This window comes from Pocillopora verrucosa, chromosome 8 (assembly GCF_036669915.1).
Source record: "Pocillopora verrucosa isolate sample1 chromosome 8, ASM3666991v2, whole genome shotgun sequence".
Lineage (NCBI taxonomy): Eukaryota > Metazoa > Cnidaria > Anthozoa > Scleractinia > Pocilloporidae > Pocillopora > Pocillopora verrucosa.
The window spans coordinates 10,359,081-10,378,659 of NC_089319.1; the positions used below are offsets into that span (position 1 = coordinate 10,359,081).

At 38.9% G+C, this 19,579-nt stretch overlaps 1 protein-coding gene across 3 annotated transcripts; it reads right to left on the reverse strand.

Annotated features, from left to right (window-relative positions):
* Positions 1-910: 910 nt before the first annotated feature.
* LOC131779013 (activating transcription factor 7-interacting protein 1) lies at positions 911-19,150 on the reverse strand. Of its 3 annotated transcripts, XM_059095531.2 has the most exons (9): positions 19,049-19,150; positions 16,288-16,312; positions 8,252-8,298; positions 7,711-7,739; positions 6,842-7,162; positions 5,579-5,703; positions 5,107-5,280; positions 4,340-4,393; positions 911-3,956 (listed from the first exon to the last, which is right to left on the reverse strand). In XM_059095531.2, the coding sequence occupies exons 3-9, from the start codon at positions 8,281-8,283 to the stop codon at positions 1,476-1,478; spliced, it is 3,216 nt and encodes a 1,071-aa protein (XP_058951514.2). In that variant the 5' UTR covers positions 8,284-8,298; positions 16,288-16,312; positions 19,049-19,150; the 3' UTR covers positions 911-1,475. The 3 variants fall into 3 exon arrangements, with proteins under 3 accessions (XP_058951514.2, XP_058951513.2, XP_058951511.2); XM_059095530.2 differs by lacking the exons at positions 16,288-16,312; positions 19,049-19,150 and adding an exon at positions 14,065-14,241; XM_059095528.2 differs by lacking the exons at positions 16,288-16,312; positions 19,049-19,150 and adding an exon at positions 9,936-10,171.
* Between the last annotated feature and the right edge of the window lie 429 nt (positions 19,151-19,579).

Consider the following 19,579-nt stretch of genomic DNA (forward strand, 5'->3'; position numbering starts at 1 on the left):
GCGTTTCATTCGGAGCTCTATATTGTTTTCGGTCGAGACAGAGTGTAAAAAACATTCTTCTCGGGGACGTTGACAGTCGCTAATAGTCATTTACATTTCAAGGCACGTGTTGCACTCGCAATGCAGAGCACGTAAATCATAAATGGACGGATAGATGTATGGTCTAACATCAAGACCAAATTTTCTGGGCTTTGTTGGGTTACCAGTTATTAAAGTGATATGACACACTGCACGCGTGCCCCATGGTGATTTCTTAGGACTGCACTGCGCATCCTGTACTGAGCATAAAAATTGCGTAATCGGGCGAACAAGCACGCGCATTCCGAGAAGAAGGTAGTGGTTTTCAGTAAATGGACCCGGTAAAGAGGTGTGATTATTTTTAGCTCTTGAACGAGAACGGTCACCTATATTTTATCATATAATTTTGGTGTATAAATTATCTCCTTTAAATTGGAGAAATAAAAAAACTTCATCCAAGGGAAAAAAAGGTCTAGGTAAAAGCGTGCACGAAGCCCGTCACTCGAGGAACGTTGCCCTCCTATTATGACGCGGAGGGCAACGACTCGAGGAACGTTACGGGTCGATGTTGTTTAAAAATGCGTGATTTTTCCACAGATTTACGTCCAATTGTTCCCTACGCTTGAGAATTTCTACCTATCAAGTTTTTTTCAAGTGTAACTTTGAAAGCCCTTGCTTTTAGCTGCCTCATAATGTACCGTGAACCATGAAAATGACTCGCGTGGTTAGTGCCATCACAGGCATAAATGGATGAAGTTTGGCTCATCATATCTCTTAAACAAGCACAGAGCCCTATCTTTTTTATTGTAATTTTCGAAACAGACATTGAAAGGAAACATTTAAGAAAAGTTTAAACAAAACTGTTCAATAACTTTTTTTTTGATGAATCACCTTTAGGGCGCTGCGAGCTCCGCCATCATTACTTTTAAATGTAAGACGCACCAGTGTCTATAACGTATTATGTGGATTTTGTCTGACTTTTCGCTATCGCTTTATGACGAAATTACAAAATAGCAAATGAGGTCTCAGTGATATCACTGATTCATGCTTATTTAGAAAACCGAGAAACATTCATGGAGAATTTTATCGATCAGGAAGAGGGCTTCAAGAAAGTGGAAAAACCTATTCGGAAGTGAGAGTAGCCTGAGGAGCAAGGCGAACAAAGCCTTTATGAGCACAATGATCACATTGCAAAGGAAAGGAACAATAGGAAGGACAAACCAAATACTATCGGAGTCCTCTCATGTTTCCCATCTCAATTTACTTAATTTGACAATTCTACTCGGTGTTATCATTTTACAATTTTTCATATAATCCAAGCAAAAAACAAACAAAAAATGTACTCGACAATGTTATAGAAAAATCAAAACAATGTCGAGAAATCGTCACATCCCTCCCCCCTCAAAAAAATGAACAAATTATTAAATAACCTGAGTAAGTTTTCGTTCAGTTGCATATCAAGCAACTTTGTGAGAACTTAGTGAGACAGTACACGGATCACTAAATGGACCAGCTCGTTCTTTTTCATCCACTGCTCGAACAGAAAAGAAATACTTGCTGCCAGAAGAGAACTGAGTGAGTGTACAAGCCATTGGAAGTGGAAGAGCTTTCACGATACCTATCTTTTTCCACTTGATTGGTTGGCCTTTGCTTTCGTCGACATCTTGGCATGCAAACAGTTCGTAATTATCTACTTTGACTGATGTGTCATCATGTTCCATATTCCAAGAGAGAACAATTTTTTTCTCCCTCGCAGCAATCGACGCTGACGGCTTAGGAAGAGGTTTTAGTGCATCTCCATGATCGCTTAAAGAACTCCGGGTTAAACTGTTTGCCATACTTGATTTTTCAGCCTCACGGGGATTCTTCTCAATACGTGGATCACTTGAGGATATTCCTGGAGATTGGATGGGAGGCCTATGTAGAGATGGTACGCTACTTCGAAGATTTCCACCTTCGTCTGTTCCTGTAGGTAACTGACCTTGTTCTTGCCCTTGAAGTGGTTTGTATAACTGGTTACGAGACTGTGAAAGGTTTTCATGTTGCTTCTTCTGCGACAGTAGAATATCTGATGGTCGACATAGAAAAGGGTTATAAGCGTCCGTATGAGGCAACTGGCTTGGTACATCAACGCGCTGCCCATTTTGATGGAATGGTCGAGTTGGGATGGCTGTGGTGTGAAAGTTGGAGGACTGCATCGTATATACAGCTTCTGCGTGTCCACTAGAATGCGTCGAAGAGACCATAATTCTCTCATTCGAAGAGTTATTTTCAAGGGAAGGAGTCATGGATACTTGTCTACTTTGGGAAGTCAGCGGTTGAGCACCGTTTTGCGTTTGTTCATATAGCTTCCGACGCTGAAGAAGATACTCAGGTGATGGAAGCGAGAATCTGTAACCAGAAGGAAGGAGCTCTTCACTTGTATGTTTTTTGCGAGCTGGAACCAAAATAGTTTGTGGCATGCTTGAAACATCCGATTGAATTGGTTTGTGCTTGGCGATTGCTGTAGACAGGGAGGAGGAAACCTCATGTTCACGCCTGGTTTCAGTTGTGTTCTGCATTTGGGTTGCAACTTGAGGTGGTGGTCGTGATTGCATATTCTGCAATTGAGAGCTTGGATGCTGCGCATGCTTTTGCATACCGACTGATTTTGGTCGAGCATGGAAAATGTCAGTTGATACTAGGCGCTGAGAAAGTGTTGTATTCATTTGACCTCGTGCTACCGCGTTTTCCACTGTCACTTCTGCAGCAGGCTGTGCTGATAATACATGCCGTTCGTGGTGGACGTGATGTTTAATCACCTCCTGTGCTGGAGGCTTCGTGTGCGTTAAGTTTGATCTTTGAAGATTAATTGGAGCTTGTTTTGAAGAAGTAGACTGGGATGGAGGTTCACGTTGAGGGGTTGACATGTACATTGGACTCTTCCCATTTGGAGGCAAAGCTGTTTCGTTGCGTTTCAAGACCTCATCAATCTGTTTTGTGTTGAACATGATTGGTGGATGCGAGGGAACTGACGATGTCTTGGTCTGTGAGTTTACCACGAAATGCATGTGACTTGGGGATGGCCTATGATAAATTGCTGAATTATCTCTTTGCTGTAGCAAGGCAATAGAAGAATTAGCTGACGGCCGCTTTTCCTGCGATTCATCTGAAGGTCTGACCAATTGGGACTGAGATTTTACTTGTTGTTCTGGTCTGGAATGTCGTTGCTTTTGGGAGGAAAAGACTGACAAAGTGGGTGTGACCTGATCAGTTATTTGACTTGATGTTGGTAGAAGTGTTTTATGCGGTTGGCGTTCCACCAGTTTCTGATAGTGTTGTTGCCGTTGCTGAAGTTGTTGCTGGCGTTGCAATTGTTGTAAAAGGGAAGCTGTAGTTTCAGATGGATGTTGTTGCGTTGATTGAACCAACGGATGTGATGTGCGTTGCTGTTGAATTTGCTGCTGTCGTTCCAGACGTTCCGTTTGCTGGGATAGCTTAAGCTGATTTTCTCGAATCAGTTCCAAAAGAGATTTTGCCTGATTCTGCAGAGCTGGAGGAGGTTGGCTGAATGCTCTGGAGGCTATTGATTCCGAAGATTGTCCTGGTTCTACTTGTAAGAAAGCCGCTGTGGATTCGTTTGCTGAAGGACGGGGCACATGGAGACGGTTGTGAGTGCTAGTACCATTCTGCTTTTCTGCAAGTTGGGCAAGTCTGGGTTTCACAGTGTACACAACAGCGGTAGGTGCCGGCTTCTCTATCAAGGGTTGCTGCGAATCAAATAACACCCTTGGCGCTACTTGAAGAGAGGGTTGTGGATCTTCTGCTAATTTGACAACTTTTGATGCAATAGATGTCAGGGGAGCTGCTGTCGTCGACGCGAGAATTGTGCTTACACCATTTACCTTTGCAGCAGTGGTTATGTGAAGTGTTCTTTCGGAGACTTCTTTCTCAGAGGCCTGCAATTTAGGAAATAAAACAATGGCTTCATAAGGTTGTTAAAAATAGTTTTTGTTAATTTGAAACACCAATTCTTTGATGGACCGATACTTCCACATGTTTTAATAGGTTTCCCTCAAAATAGTGTCAAAAGAGTGTCCAGTTACATCTCAACATTATTTCACCATCTTCACGTTATGCAAGGTTACTATAGCAACACTACAGCATCAAAGAAAATCTCTTAATTTTAGCTTTATGTGCTCGTAAATCAAGTTCAACGATCAGTTCATTCATTTAAAATTGGCACTTTAGTGGTGTGAAGTAAAAGTGCTTTGCTGAAAGGATTTTTAACAAATAAGGTATATCGTTCGATCAGTTCTGTCTAATCAAAAGGTTTCTTTACCGATTCACAGATGGTGCTGACTTGGACTCCGCGTGATGTTTTTGGCTCTTTTCTCTGAAATAAAACAAACTTGATTTAGGGAAAGCTAGGCGTTCAATTTATAGTTAGGTAATTTACAAAAAAAAAAAAAAAAAGAAAAACTGATTCTCAGAGAGTCCTCTTCTTTAGATCACCTAGAGCTAAACGGAAGGAGAGGAAACTAGGAACAATCTCCTTAGGCTGCCCCCCCCTAAAAAGAGCTTTCCTACTATATTATTGGCTGACGGCTGACGGCTGACGGTGCGAACCTGGTGTTGACATAATTTTCCGAGGAGAAGTGAGATGTTTAGAAAACTAAAAAATCGACAAAACACCCCCTCCCCCCCGTAATCGTAATGAATAGAGTTTGTTGAATCGGGCGAATTCCGTTGAATTCGGTCTGAATATATAATGAATTTTGAGGAACAAAAGGGAGTCGGCGCTTTTTTTCATCAGCAATCAAGTTTGGTATCCGATTAACTCGATGGTATGGCGTTTAGTCATTTTCTATTTCCCGGTTTCGTTTGCCTTAAAAGAGGAAAAAAACAAAATAGCTTTTAACTTTAACGACTTCTGCACTTAATAACCTTTTCATTTATATATAATTTATGGTGATTTCCTAAAAAACAGCGCGCATACCAAGTTTTGTTACAGAAGACACTCGCGAGGGTTTAGAGCAACTTCAAAAGAAAATTGTAGGTATTCGAAGCAAATATCATTTGAACGTAAATCAGGTGAAATAGACTTACTTTTTCATTCTCTATCAATAATTGTCGAAAGGCAGCAAATATTCTCCTTGCAGTCCACTGTAGTTCTCTGTTTTCTCTCTCGAGCTCTCGTATCCGATTTTGAAGTTTCAGTGAATTTTCCGCCACTTTTTCTTCAACAACCTTTGTGCGCTGTTCGATAATTTCTTTCAACACCTAAAGAAAGATTATAATCAACAAAGAAGTATTCTCTATCTACAGGAGAAAGTAAACCCAATATATACCCTTGACGTGAATCCTATCTCAGACCTTATCGCAGTGGCCCAATCTCAGGATTTAACGGATTGTGCGAAACCAGACGGCAAAAGGTACCAATATTTTTTCCGTTCCAAATTCGCATACACTTGTCGTAACCTAGCCCTTTAAGAGCATACATTTACCCTCTTAGAAAATTTAATCATCGATTCCTCACCGAGAAGTATTTTCATGAACACAAGCATGTCATATACTGTACCTGTTTGAATATAAGAACATCAGGAGCGGCCTGTTCCACATTATTGGCGGCATCCTTAAATTTATCTTCATTGCCTAAGGCTGCAGTTTCTGTGCCTTTCATAATATTTTGAAGTGGTAGTAAACCTTCGAAAGGAAAAAACTTTTAAGATCGTGACGAAAACTCCGCGCAGACGCTACGAGTTACATAAGAGTGACATACGAGTGACATACGAGTGACATACGAGTGACATACGAGTGACATACGAGTTACATACGAGTTACATACGAGAGACACACGAGTACATACGGGTACGTACGAGTAAATACATGTGAGTGTTTGTAAAAACAGGTCATTGCAACCTGCACTGACGGTTCGGTTGCATCATGAAGAGAAAAGATGGTAAATTTTAACCCATATGTATTCGTGTGTCACTCTTATGTAGCCACATGTACTTGTATGTATTCGTACTTGTCACTTGCACGTCTTGCTCAGTGCTCGTATGGCGTTTTAACCACGATCCTTAAGTTAAGAGTACGTAGCAGCACCTGGAAACCCCCACCCTGGTACATGACACACTAATTACATGAATATGAAAGCGATCTTCGCAGTAATGAACACTACTTAAGCAGCAGTGAAAATAAGACCTGAAAAAAAAAATTCAGGCCTGTACGGGATTTGAAGCCATGACCTACCTCTTCTTTACTGCAAAGATCACTTTCATATTCACGTTTTTATCCGCAGTTCGCATATATGATTTTAACATATTTACAGTCAAACTTATTTCAAGTGCAGTTCTCAAGTATCTGTTTCTTTCTAATGTTCACAGAGTATAATGTTTATCGAAACTAAGTCCATCCTCTGGGAATCTGATATAAAGATGGTCTGTGGAATACAAAGGCCTAAGATTTATATCTACCGGTATCATTGCACATTGTTAAACCTTTTACAGACTAACATCAGTATGCATATTCTCCTTACTGGTGCCTAAACAATTCACAAGGTGCTGACGATGAGAATTTGTTTAAAAAACAAGAGCTTCTTCTGTACTTCAATTTTACTCTCAGGCTACTTTAACTCTGCTGATGCAAGCACCATGCAGGAAAGGTATCACGTGCGAGTCTCGTATAAGACGTGAAAATCAATTTCAGAAGTTTCTCGCGTGGCTCAGGGTTAATCAAGCTCTTTAGCTCTTTTCGGAAAGTAATGCGAGTGAATCCCTATCAGCAACAATTTTTTTCTCGGTTAAAAAAAAAAAGGGTGAACTCTCTCTTCAACCCTTACCTCGTTCGCAGTCTCCATCTACAGATTTATTACATCCGATTTCTTTAGTTGCACTTTCTTTGTCTTCTTCGTTGTGATTCCCGTTAGTCATTTCCTCTCTGTTGTAGTTTGACCCATCATTCGTTTCCCCTTCAGTAAGAACACCTCCTATTTTCTCAGCGGTAGCCGCTTTCCCACAAAATTTCGCAAGCCGCCGTAATCTCTCCGTGACGTCATAACTGATGTTCAATTTGTCGATCAGGTCTTGAGGTATATTTCTTTTATGTTCTCCATAGGTTACCTGAGGGCTGGGCTCGTGAGGATATTGGCTTTCTGTTGGTCCTAAGACAAAAACACAGCGAGTAAAGTCGTTGTGAAAAATTACAGCTTGATCCATTCAAGAGTGTTTTTTTTTCTCGTTCTGCGGCTGTCTTATAATCATTTCTCGAAAAACGCCGTGAGTGTCAAAGACATTAAAAAAATTAATAAATACTTGATTTTAACCAGTAAAATTGGAACGAGTGTACCCTTCCCGCCCCCCCATCCAAACCCTTCAACCCCCCTTGGAGTGACTATCATCTAACTTCTCCTAACAACATCACCCCAGAATGATATATCAAGTTCAGGAGAAGAAAGGAAATGATCACCTACAGAAGAAGCTCTTGTTTTTTAAACAAATTCTCCTTGTCAGCACCTTGTGAATTGTTTAGGCACCAGTAAGGAGAATATGCATACTGATGTTAGTCTGTAAAAGGTTTAACAAATTGTTTTCCGAACAATCAAGAGCTCCTTAAGCTCGCCATCATTTCCTTTATTCTGGTGACTTTGATTCATCAGACATCAGGTGCATTAGAGTTGAAAGATTAGACAAACTTCGTAAGGTTACCTACCGGGTAAGTCGTGGACTTCATCGAGCTTTCTATAAAGAAAAAAATTAAAAGGTTGCATTACTCTAAGACTATCGTGTCCATGAAGCTTAAGCCAACAGCCGTCAGTTTGTCATTTGATAGTATTATCATCGGTCGCTAATAGCTGCTGTAATCATGATTATTTGACCGCGATTGACCAGTTAGGTAGGAGAATCCCTAACCTATGACGTAGGAGACTAAGGGGTATAGGCCAGCAGGTCAAGGGGTCGAAGGCTTGTTGCAAAATTCTAATTGAAACGGATTGCATAGACTCTGAGAAACCTACCTGAGAACTAATGCAGATTTTATGAAGTTGACAACAACAAATAAATTTCACATAAATTAGCATATCGAGTTGTAAAAAGTAAGGAATATTTTAAGAGCCTAATGTAAATAGTAATGACACTGTGGTGTCAACTACAGCGTCAAAAAAGGCAAGAAATATCAAAGCAGTCGAATCATTGGAGATATAAGAAAAATTAGAGTTAAGTAACATCATTTCAAAATATACTTCGGCTTTTACCTCCGTTTGTTTGGTCTTGCGTAACTTTCCATCCTCGTTTCCTGCTTCTATGAGCAAATTAAACATAAATTTTTAACCTTAAATTAAAATCATCAGATCACTTCTCTTGCTATGCATCTTCAAATTTTCCTTTGAGTAGTGTTAGGGAAGAACTTGCTACGAATGAAGACATTTTGATAGACATAGTGGAGACATTTTGCTTCTGAAATTGGTGCCACAGCATCCCAAATAAGGAACTTCATCAGACAATTCCATTCAATTTTTAATGAGGTAATTGTGCCTCCACACCTGCCGCAAGACAAACCGGTTTCGCGACAAACAAGTATTGTATTATTTTCCCTAACGTCAGTTGTCTTTGAAGGATTCTTTTTGTGTTAGCTAAAAGCTATTCTTTGAAAAGAGGTTTATAGTTTTTGTTACTTTTTTATTTTCTCAGAGGCGGTCTTTCAGAGGCGGTCTCTCAGAGGCGGTCTTTAGAATAATTTATATGTTAACAAAAAAGTTTCTGATGTGTTGCAGCCAGTGACTGTAAAAGTCTCTCTCTCGAGGGCATGTGTTTTAGACGTTGCGTGGCATGACTACAAAGAAAAAATTTGAAGTAAATCACGAATGACATGACGAGTGACGAATGTCTGTTCTTATACAAAGTGCAAAAAAAGTAATATGTATGGCAGAAAGAAAAGTCTGAAAAGTAATTAAATCTTCTAAGAGGCTTAAACTCCAGTCTTCTCGGCAGCAACCGGCCGAGCGCTCTACCGAATGCTCTTAAAAAGATACAAGGAATGCAATGAAAGAGATGTCGATGTTTTTGTCGACGGCTTTAGTCTTCTATGTATCAGATTAAGTAGAATGACTACATGTGACACAATTTACAAATGGAATGAAAAAGAAATCTATTTTCTTTGACATCAAAGGAGATATGGAAAGGACTAGGGATTGAAATGCAATTCATAATATCCTACTTGCACGGTAATTGACAGTGATTTTGATACCGGCGCTCAACTCGTGATTGTACGCTCAAATCTCGCTCATTAGATCGTGTCTCTCATTTTCACGTCTAGGGGAGGGTAGGGGGTTAGTCAATATACCATGATAGCAAGCGCTCAGGCATGACTTTTACGGCGATAATCTTTAACGTAATCTATAAATTACCTTAAAAAGACAATAGAAAATATATTTTACAACATTTTCACTAAAGCAAACCAACAGGTAAAGGCAGACGAAGGGAAGTACACTTGTTCCCTTTCGCATTGTACTGAAAACGTCATGCTTTCATATGGTAAACAAGCAACATATTCAAACGAAGGCTGTAATTGAACCACGACATAGACATGGAAGTAGGCGGCGGAGCAGTGACGTATCCAATATATTTTCTTGTCACTGTCAACTGATGGAAGCAGATGTTTCGCTCTGTTTCCGTCGTCTTCCTTTGCGGTAACACTATACATTCTTGTCACAGGATGTGGTCATGACCCATTAGAGTTGTGTTTAGCAGCAGTCAATATTTTAAGCCATGACTCGCTCGTGATTTTTCGGTTTTTCCTTTATGTATTTTTATGAGGTCATAAATAAAACCACGCGCTTTTGGCTAGTATTTTACTTCGAGAAAAATAACAACGAAATTGAAAGAAATAAACGACAGTTAATAAAACACGTCACGATTCGTGTGTAATAAAAAATTTACCTTTATATTTTTCAAGTTCGTCATTTTCGTTCTGTCTTTTCGCTCTCCACCTCCAACAACTTGTTCCCAAGTCTGTGTGTTATTACGCCGTGCCTCATAAAGCTTATTAATTAAAATTTAAGCTGAAGTGCCACTGTGCATCGCAAAAATAACACATTATATACAGCGACGCAGCTCTTTAATCAGGCCGCCAGAATCGCATGCTTAAGATTGAAGAAATGTTTCAAGTTCGGCGAGTCATATAATCACGGACGAGTTAACAATAGCAGAGTCGCGTGACAGTGGTAGAATCATGCGAGATGTGCCTGACTCTTCACATCATAACAAAATTTGCTGCAAATCATAAAAGCCATCGTGACTACTGATAAAAAAAAGGACTGGTTTGGCATTTTTTTAGTCAATTTTTCTCCGCGGCTGGGGCTCAAATTTGCGATTTACATAAAGATTTATCGTTTTATACTTTTATCATGATTTGGTCAAGTTCTGTAACACCACTAAGAGGTTTACACGATTTAAGATAAGCACTAGTCATAAATGCTGCAAAATCAGAAAGGAATGTATGTCTCTTTAAGAACATGAACTGGGCACTTGAATTTCCCGGAGCGGTGTCGATGCAGGCTCAAGGTTCCTTTTAAAACGTTCATGTGACTTCTATAGAAGAATGAATCTTAAAAAAGAAACCAGATAGAGATCCGTGTGGAGCAAATGTCGACTCCATGAATTCTGCCTCCAATCACAGAGAAAAAAAAATCACCAAAAAAGTAATGAAAAACCAAGAAGGAAAAAATTGTAAGAGATGAATACTAATTGAAGATTACGACATTAAATACTTAAAGCTAATTCTTCGGATCTCCTACACAAGAGTATGGACTGGAATGTATCTTTAGATTACAAGATATTGTTGAAATGGCAAGACGAAAGCAAGACGAAAGCAAGACGAAAGAAAATACGGAAAGACACTGCTAGTGAATCACAGGATTTGGAAAAAGCTCATTTAAGTGATTATTTAGAATGAAGAAGATTTTTACATATTTTTCGAAATTTGTGCAAATTTCGACTGATTATCGAGGACTACCCGCAGCGTGCCTTTTTTTTCATTTCTTGGCCATTGCAGAATTAGCATAATGTATTTCTATCGTTTTTTGTTAGAGGGAATGTAAATTGAGGTGACACTTCTTACAATGTCTAGGTGGACAATCGCTAGGGCTTAAAACTTTGAGAAATCTACCTATTAAACATTGGTAAATGCCTTTGTCGTTATTTCTAGTTTTCTTTCACGTTTCAAACGATCTGTAAGCCCACTTGGGAATTCGTGTTCACATTTTCTTTTATTCTAAAAAAAAAAAAATAAATAATGGAATGATGTACAGTGTGACTTACTGTCGAAACAAGTTCTTGGAACTTGCAAAACCAGTTTTAAATTCCACAAACAAACGAGAGGTTTCCATAGAGACAGAGAGAAGCGATACTCTACGAATTAATATTTCGTTTTACCCTTTTGGTCGGCGAAAGGGGAAAATATCTCATTTGTTGTTTTCGTAGGGATGGCATGATTCAGTCGCGATTCAACTCAGCGTACCGTTGGTTTTTAAATGGTTTTTGAAAGAAACAAATGGCCAAAACATTTTTATTATCAATTACTGCATCTCCTTCATGTGTTTCAAAATATTGTGAAAGCACTTGACTCGAATTATGCATTTTAAACAGATTTAAAGTACGTATCCCCTTGGATCTTAGTAAGAATGATCTCTATCTAATGATAAGCACGCCTTGAACGGAAACTCTCGTGTCGACGGAAGGTTGTCTTTATCCAAATGTATCAATGCTATGGACTAACTACCTCTGTAAATGTAAAACAATAAATATTAAAATATTGACGGAATTCATTGAAAATAGTTGTGATTCCATATGGTTTCCGGGATTCGGCAAAGTAGACCAAATTAAGCCCTATGCAGGGGATCAAAGGTGTCTTCAACTGTATTAGTACAACCGGAAATTCAATGAAATATGGCAAATCAAACTGAAAGCACCTTACAACTGTGCGTCCAGGCCAAACCACCGGATAAACCTCTCCCCCTATCATTTATCTCAGGTTACTATGGTGTGTTCGCATATTTCAAAAATTGAATTAACAAACTTGAAATAATTTTATTCATTCCGGTTAGCATGCCGAACAGAAAACGACACATTCAAGCTTGATATTTCTTTGATGTTCTCGGGAAAAAGAGTAAAGAAATAGACCCTCGAAAAGCTGCCGAAAAACCGCAAGGATTTTCCATTTTGTGGTTATCGTCATTGTTTCTCTTCGTGAAAGAAGAATCAATCGATGGATTTCACGCAGGTTTCTGGCCTCATAGCTTAGTTGATAGAAGCGCTAACACCGGTATCCGGATGGCACGAGTTCATGCCCCGTCGATACCAGAAATATATTTTCAAGCTTTTTGAAATTGCTATATTTTCGGTGCACTTGTGAGAACAAGTTCGTCATTTTTCTAACAACATGCACAGGTTATATTCGATTTATTTCAAAAATAATTTGTGTCCGTACATCATCATTAGGTTCGAAGACTAATATTTCAGTCGTGTTGTTAATCCCATAACGAAGTCCAAAACGCGGGCCTAAGCATGTTTGCGCTAGTCATACTACGGTTATGCACCCTTTGACACTAAACATCTCTGTACCTGGTACCAGACTACAGTACAGCACCACTTCAGTAATATTACTAAGCCACAGGCAGTTTAGAGTTGAATCAAATTACACACGCTACCGACAGTGGAGTTAATGTAGCGTGAAATCAAAGGGGGTCGAGTGCTTCATTTTTTATACGTATTTATCTATGGCGTAATTTCCTATGCTGCTAGTTCATGAAATTTCCTTTCCAAAACAAAGACCTAAACCAACGCATTTTGTGAATTATTGCTCTGATATTTTTAATTTTTTGTGTGAACCAAACATGTTCTTGGTTGTTGCTGCTAGGCTAGAGACTTAAAATATTTTGTCTCCGGTCAAATTTCTTCTCGAAAATTCCATTTTATTACCGGTGGACATGCGATCGATATCGTGTCGCAATCACTCAGTCCTCAAGGGATCGAAAAATTCACGAGGCGAAACAAATGAATTTTGTTTTTCTCATCATAATTACAGATTCATGGCTTTAATTCTTACTTCCAAAAAAAATATCAATTCAATTGGACACCCTGACGCGAACAATTACGGACAACAAGAAAAAAACGACGTCATAGAACACTCTGGCACACCCGGGCTGACAGATGTCAACAGTGACTCGTTTACGAGGAAACAATTTCCGCTACACCAATGGATCAGGCCGTAAATGTCAGCGCCATATTGAGCACAGGACTGTCAAAAGTATTAGCACTTGGGTTTGTTTTGTAATACCATATCAACGAAAGGCAATATCACCCGAGAGAAAGCGTTATGGACCATTTTAAAGCCCGGCGTTGGGTTATAATCGCGCATATTTCGTTCGATAATACAGTAAACTCGGGTTAACTGAGGCCACTTTCATTAAAGTGTCACAACTCAAGCGTGTCTCTTATTTTGTTGTTAGTTACGGTTGTGCCTGGGAAGATGGTTACCATATTCCAAAGTAGAGAATGAAATGCTAAATATTCCTAATATGTACTTGCCGAGGGGTGAATAATATTTAGCGAGAAAACAAAAGCAAGTCTTCGAGATTTTTAAAATTCATTACGGTTGCCACCGGCTAGCATCTGTCAAGGCAATGAAACAAATGAAAGATTTACGAAACAAGTCGCCGCTAGCTAGATATTTCATCGATAACAACTACGACTGACAATTTGATTCTGTATTTCGCTTCGCATTATCGGGGTCTACTTCTTTTGATTGTTTTGCGTTTTCTCTTGTTCTAACGTGAATAGAATCGAAACAAAGAAGACAAACTACATGGCAAAATCGTCCCCAACTACTGCCTCAAACGTTTGGCCTCATGATCACAGTTACGGGCAAGTTTTTCTCTCGAGAATGTTGAGTGCTCAACAGCACTAAAATTTTACTAGAGTCAACGATGACTGACCAGTCATGGCTGTGATTAATAAAGCCATCATTTGAATTGCAAAATCACTAAGCCATTGCTTTTATGATATTTACCTTCTCACGTTGACAGAAATTTCAAGTCTTTTTGCGCTTCAGAAAACACGTAGAATTCATTCGAACTTCCCAAGTACATGTGTCCTGGCAATGCAACCTGCAAAGTAAACCTTCTTGGACTTACTTTCACGTGAGAGCAGAGTATAAACCCAAAGTCCTTTTCAAAGACCACGCGCGCGTGTGAAACAATACCATTCGCAACATTCCTTTCACGCCTACGTAATCAAGTCAAACAAGATTCTAGTTTTAATTAAACCAGTTGATCTAGTTTCTGAAATAGTGCGTGACCGCCCTATGATTAACAATATCGGTTTTGCTAAAGGCCTAATACCGTTGGCGCCACGCCACTCTTCATCTTCTTGACAAAACATATCTCTTAAATCTTGTCCATAATTTGTCGACGTGAATTGTTGCAATATACGCGAAGTTCTGCCAATATTATGGGTTTTCGTTTATCGAAGGGCGACTATAAGTCCTTTAAAAGTGCCTTTAAAACGCACGCTTTACGGGAACAAGAAATTTAGAAAATTGAGAATTTCAAATTTTCCCCGAGTTTTCCGCTCAGTGACAAATGAAACATGCCAAGCGAGGCTCTTAATAAATTTAATGGCCAAAAACACCTGCTTTGGTGCAACATAATCAGGGAAACTATTGCAAAATTTTCCGCCTGTCAAACCACAAAGGAGTAAAGGGAAATTCCTCTTGCGCAATATCTCAACGGGTTGAAATGAAATTTCGCTTTCGGACAGAAATGGTGTCATTTTCTTAAAGAAATACTGTATTCCGCCATGCCTTTTCTGAATATGAAACAAAAATGATAAAAACTTCATTAGTTGAAGCTTATTGTCTTAGACCTCGTGGAATATTTAAACTTTTTGACACCTTTGTTATTATTCTTTGATATTCGTCCATTCGAAAGCCAAAGGCATATGCGTAACCAAGATAATGAGAATTATAAAGCCAACCTGTAGCATACTGCACCCTCATTTATTTAATCATATATAACAAAACATAAAAGTTTTAAGTTTGTTTGACATGTATGTGATGAAAATGTTTTCATACGACGTCACGAGCAAAGTGTAGAGGTCGAGATTTTGTTTCTTGGTCATCGCGATTAGCGGCGGTAAATGGTGGTTAGAAGGATTTCCTCTAATTTTTTTTAGTCTCATACTCTAAGTTGATTGACTACTTTATAGTTCCAAGTGTCTTTCCTTTGATGAAGATTTCTCTGGTGTTCATCTTTTTAGTGGTTGTCGGTTACCTTAGACATAGATTAACCTAAGAGGGATTGTATGCTTGCTCTTTTTTTTTTATTTTGAGCTGTTTAATCGGTGAAATGGCATCTGTCTGAATGACTGCTGGAGTCATAACGGCTCTTGCAATGGATGAGAACGTAATACTAGTATGCATCTAATTTATGTAAACCGAAAGTACTTTCCACTTTAGAGCGGAATATGTGAAGGTCCCTTCATAAGCATGCCAGCTTGACATTATTACTAATTTACCGTTCAAAGATAAATTGTTAAGAGAAAAAATAGTGTCAGTGGTAGGTTTTTCATGGGTAACGCTTATTTACAGGAAAACATTTACCCATAAGAATAATGTTTTACTTTAGAGGTGCTGGTTCGACCGCTCCAATGTCATATCCAAGCACTTTGACTAGATAGCGAAATTCACTGAGTTATATTTCGAGGCAGTTAAATCAAAGTGACCGCATGAATATTCGCATAGTTGGATTATACGCTAAAAAAAGATGAATTAGGCAAAGCTAGGTTTCTTCTGGAGGCAATCATATTACCTGTGTTGTGATATGATGTACGTATCATTTTGGAGTTTTGAAATACAGAAAATCCTTCTCTTACCAATGAGTATAAGGACGCTCACATAGACAGCGGGCGCAACCGTCATTCTCTAATTTGCATGTCAATAAACCTTCTTAACCTTTCTTTTGATAGTTGTTTTGGTTTAGAAGGTTTATTTACATTCATATAATAGAATTGTACATGGCTTGCCGTTTTTAAGAGTGGTCTGTTGTAGTGCAGTGTTGAAGATTTTGTTAAGATAATTTACGGTATAAATGGCAAGTCTCATGGTGACAATTACAATTTTTCTCGGCTAGAATATAGCACAACTAACTGTATTTGCAAATGTCGGCAGGCACGGTAACCGGACTAAATAGTGAGTTTAAACATGACGCTAATAGCAAAAATGAATTTCACTCACCTTTCCTCTAATCCATTAAACAACCCTGTAAAAAAATAACAAAAATCTCTCGTTCAAAGCTATTGCAAATATTTCTCTTCACAGTGCAGAAATGGCTGACAGCAGACAGCGACAAGTTCAATATAACTGTTTGCCGTTTCCACAAACGTCATGATTAACCTCGTTAAAAAGATTGTAGCTGCATGACCAGGTCTGCGAGACCTAAGGTCAAGATATAATTTCTGATTATTGTTTTTCAGTGTGACGGACTATTAATGAAGTGATATCCCAGGACAAAGGTGTTTTAGGTATTTAAACTGTCACGCATTTTGACGGATCCGTTTTGTTGGACAACTGACTTGACCCCTGTCGGTGATTTATTAGAATGGATTAACGGATGGCACGGATTAAATTAGATTTGATTATAAAACAAACATACAAGCTCGACACATTGGCATTTGCCAAAACACAGGTGATGTATTCTGGAAGATAGACGATGAACAATATGCCCGTGTCAAATTTGTTGCACAATCTTCATTTCCAAATGAAAAACCAGAGTCTGTTTTATGATGCAATGTCCAATAATGAAGATTGTGTGACAATTGCGACCTTAAAATGGCTTTTCAGCTATTGTTTTACGTCTATCGTCTATCGTTCAGAATCCAACGTCTGTGTTTAGCATATGCTAAAACATTTTCGTAAGCTAAACCCGACAAAATTTTACTTGATTATTTTTGTGATGAACTTTTTTCTTTCTCTTTCATGTGCACCCTACTTGGAGATCCATTTCCCTCTATTCGCGAAGTAGGGGGGCACGTGAGGGCTGGTGGCATATTGGTTAAACTGAGCGTCATGAATTTTAATGGACCAGGTTTGTTCATTCATGCCAGATGGCGTGTTGCTGAACGAACGATCCACTTTTGTCGAATTTCTGTCGCCACACAAAAGAAACACTAAACAAATCATGAAGCGTAATTTAGATCAAACTACAAAGAAAAAAGGAGCGATGAGGTCGAAAATAAACAATAGAATTTATGTGTGATTCACGTTCCCAAATTAAGTTAGTTGATGACAAATAATGAAGCACTTGCGCTGGGCGTGACCGTGACGTGACATCATAGAAAGACCAGCCTCGCAAGAGAGTAGTTTTCACGTGAAAATTCTCAAGTGAGGATCTTTTCTTTTGCTCTCCTGATAACTGTTAGGCACAATTACGTCATTTGTTTTGCATAACACTTTCTGAGCCTCACCCACCCTCTTGTTGTTTTTTACGTAGATATTCCTTCGATCTCAACGCTATGAGTATACTTTTACTCATAACAGACCTCTTTAGATTGTATGTTTTGTTTTCCTATTGAGCGTCATGTGATGATACTCTAGAGAACTCCTTTTTCTAATTTCGTCCTATTCACGTGATATGTACGCATAACTTACATAAGAAGAAAGGTGAAATTTCCATGAATCTTCCATAGCGAACACAAATATGCAAGTTCCAAACCTTGAAAGGAAGACCAGTCGTGGGTGGAACCCACTATCGAGGCTGTAATATTCCACGTGGTTATTGCTCGAATTCATTTACTGAAAATGTTATTCATCTGTGCCACTGGGAGATGAAATGATTTTCGAAGATGTAGTCTGATCATCTTTTTTTCACTATTGTCTACGCCACCCATTTTTCGGAAATATACCGAAATTTGAAAATTCATATTAAATACTCAGAAAACGGTGATACGCAAGTAAGGAATTCTACATGCGTGAACGATTTGAAGTGTAGACATTTTTGAGTAAGTTTCTTTCATCTCCGTTGTCGCTTTGATGAGATTATTATTCAACAAAACTACGTCCTAACCAATCCTCAATTTAGCGGAATCTTTTACCTGAACATTTATTTATGTAAAAAGTGCCAAGAGGGCCGAAAGCCAACAGTGCCAAGAACAATTATGTGATTAAATCAGCCCTCTTATAAAGAGAGCCTAAGGCCCATTGATTGCGTAAAACCGTGGTTTGGGTTAGACTTTGTGTAAATAACCGACCCTTAAAAATTAGCGGAGGTTCTTAGGTATGAAGATGTCGGAAACGATTAACAATTCGGGATAAACTCCTTAATCGGTGAAGCTTTTATCAAAAGAAAATGGAAGAGTTATCTTAAATCTCTGACGCCCTAACATTATCATGCATAATCTCCATACTGTTATTTACACATTTCCTGAGGTGCAGATAAGGAGATTTTGTTCAACAATCAAGACCTTCCTAAGTTGTTGATCATTTCCTTTATTCTCATGACCTTAAAGCGTGATTCGGTAGTGATATTGTAAGGAGAAATTAGATGCTGGCCACTCTTACGGAGCAAAGGGTTAATGATATCGAGATACCTTTAATCTGGAGGTTCCATGCAGTATCAGATGGATAGTTTCACCAGCAGCTTCAGGAAGGGATATGTAATTTCAGTTGAAAGTTTCACGCTTTGTTTCACCAGTCTGACGAAAAGCTAATACTAAAAGCAAGTTGAAGCCGGACATTGCCCAACACGTCATTCTGAAATTAGCGTCAGTGAATCGATAATGACAATTTCTGGTTCACCTGACTAGAATTCTAACTCAGATCTATATAACCGACATTTGCTAAACGAAAGTGACGTGAAAAGAGTTGGAGCTGAGATAAACTAGGTTCAGTAACAAACTGTTGGACGGCGCTTTCTATTGTGTATAGAACCAGTCGAGTTTGTCTTAATAAATCACCACCAAATGCTTATATGTTAACGACGTTAAAGATACATACACACCTGGACGGTGACCTCACACTCTTAGCAACTATCTTTGAGTTTCCAGATAACTAGTTTGATGTCAGCTTCGAGACAGATTGTGAACCGCTCTTGAAATTTTAGGATGACCTTTGCTGTTGTATTGGTGTTAATAACAAGTAACTCAGGGTGTTATACAAAAACGATGCCAGATGCCAGGATATCGAGAGCTGCGGTGAGCCGCAGTTTTATGTTTCACTGTATTTTTGACACGTTTCCAACCGGACAAATGGAAAATGGGGAGCGGGTTGTCTTTAAGGTAACAACCTCCAACAGAGGAATTCCCTATGTTAGAGATTCTACATCTTCCGTTTCTCGTTATCTTTTCTCTAGGTTACGACCCGTTATCTGTTTACCAAGTTAATTTTCAGTTCACGTAGCTGGACAGTTTGAACATAAACGTGTCTAATAAACTGACAAGCGGAAAGGGAAATAGACTTCCGGCGGAGTTGGGAAGGATTCAATGATGCGGGAAAAAGCTTGCAAGAACAAAAACCTCATTCATTCGTCAGT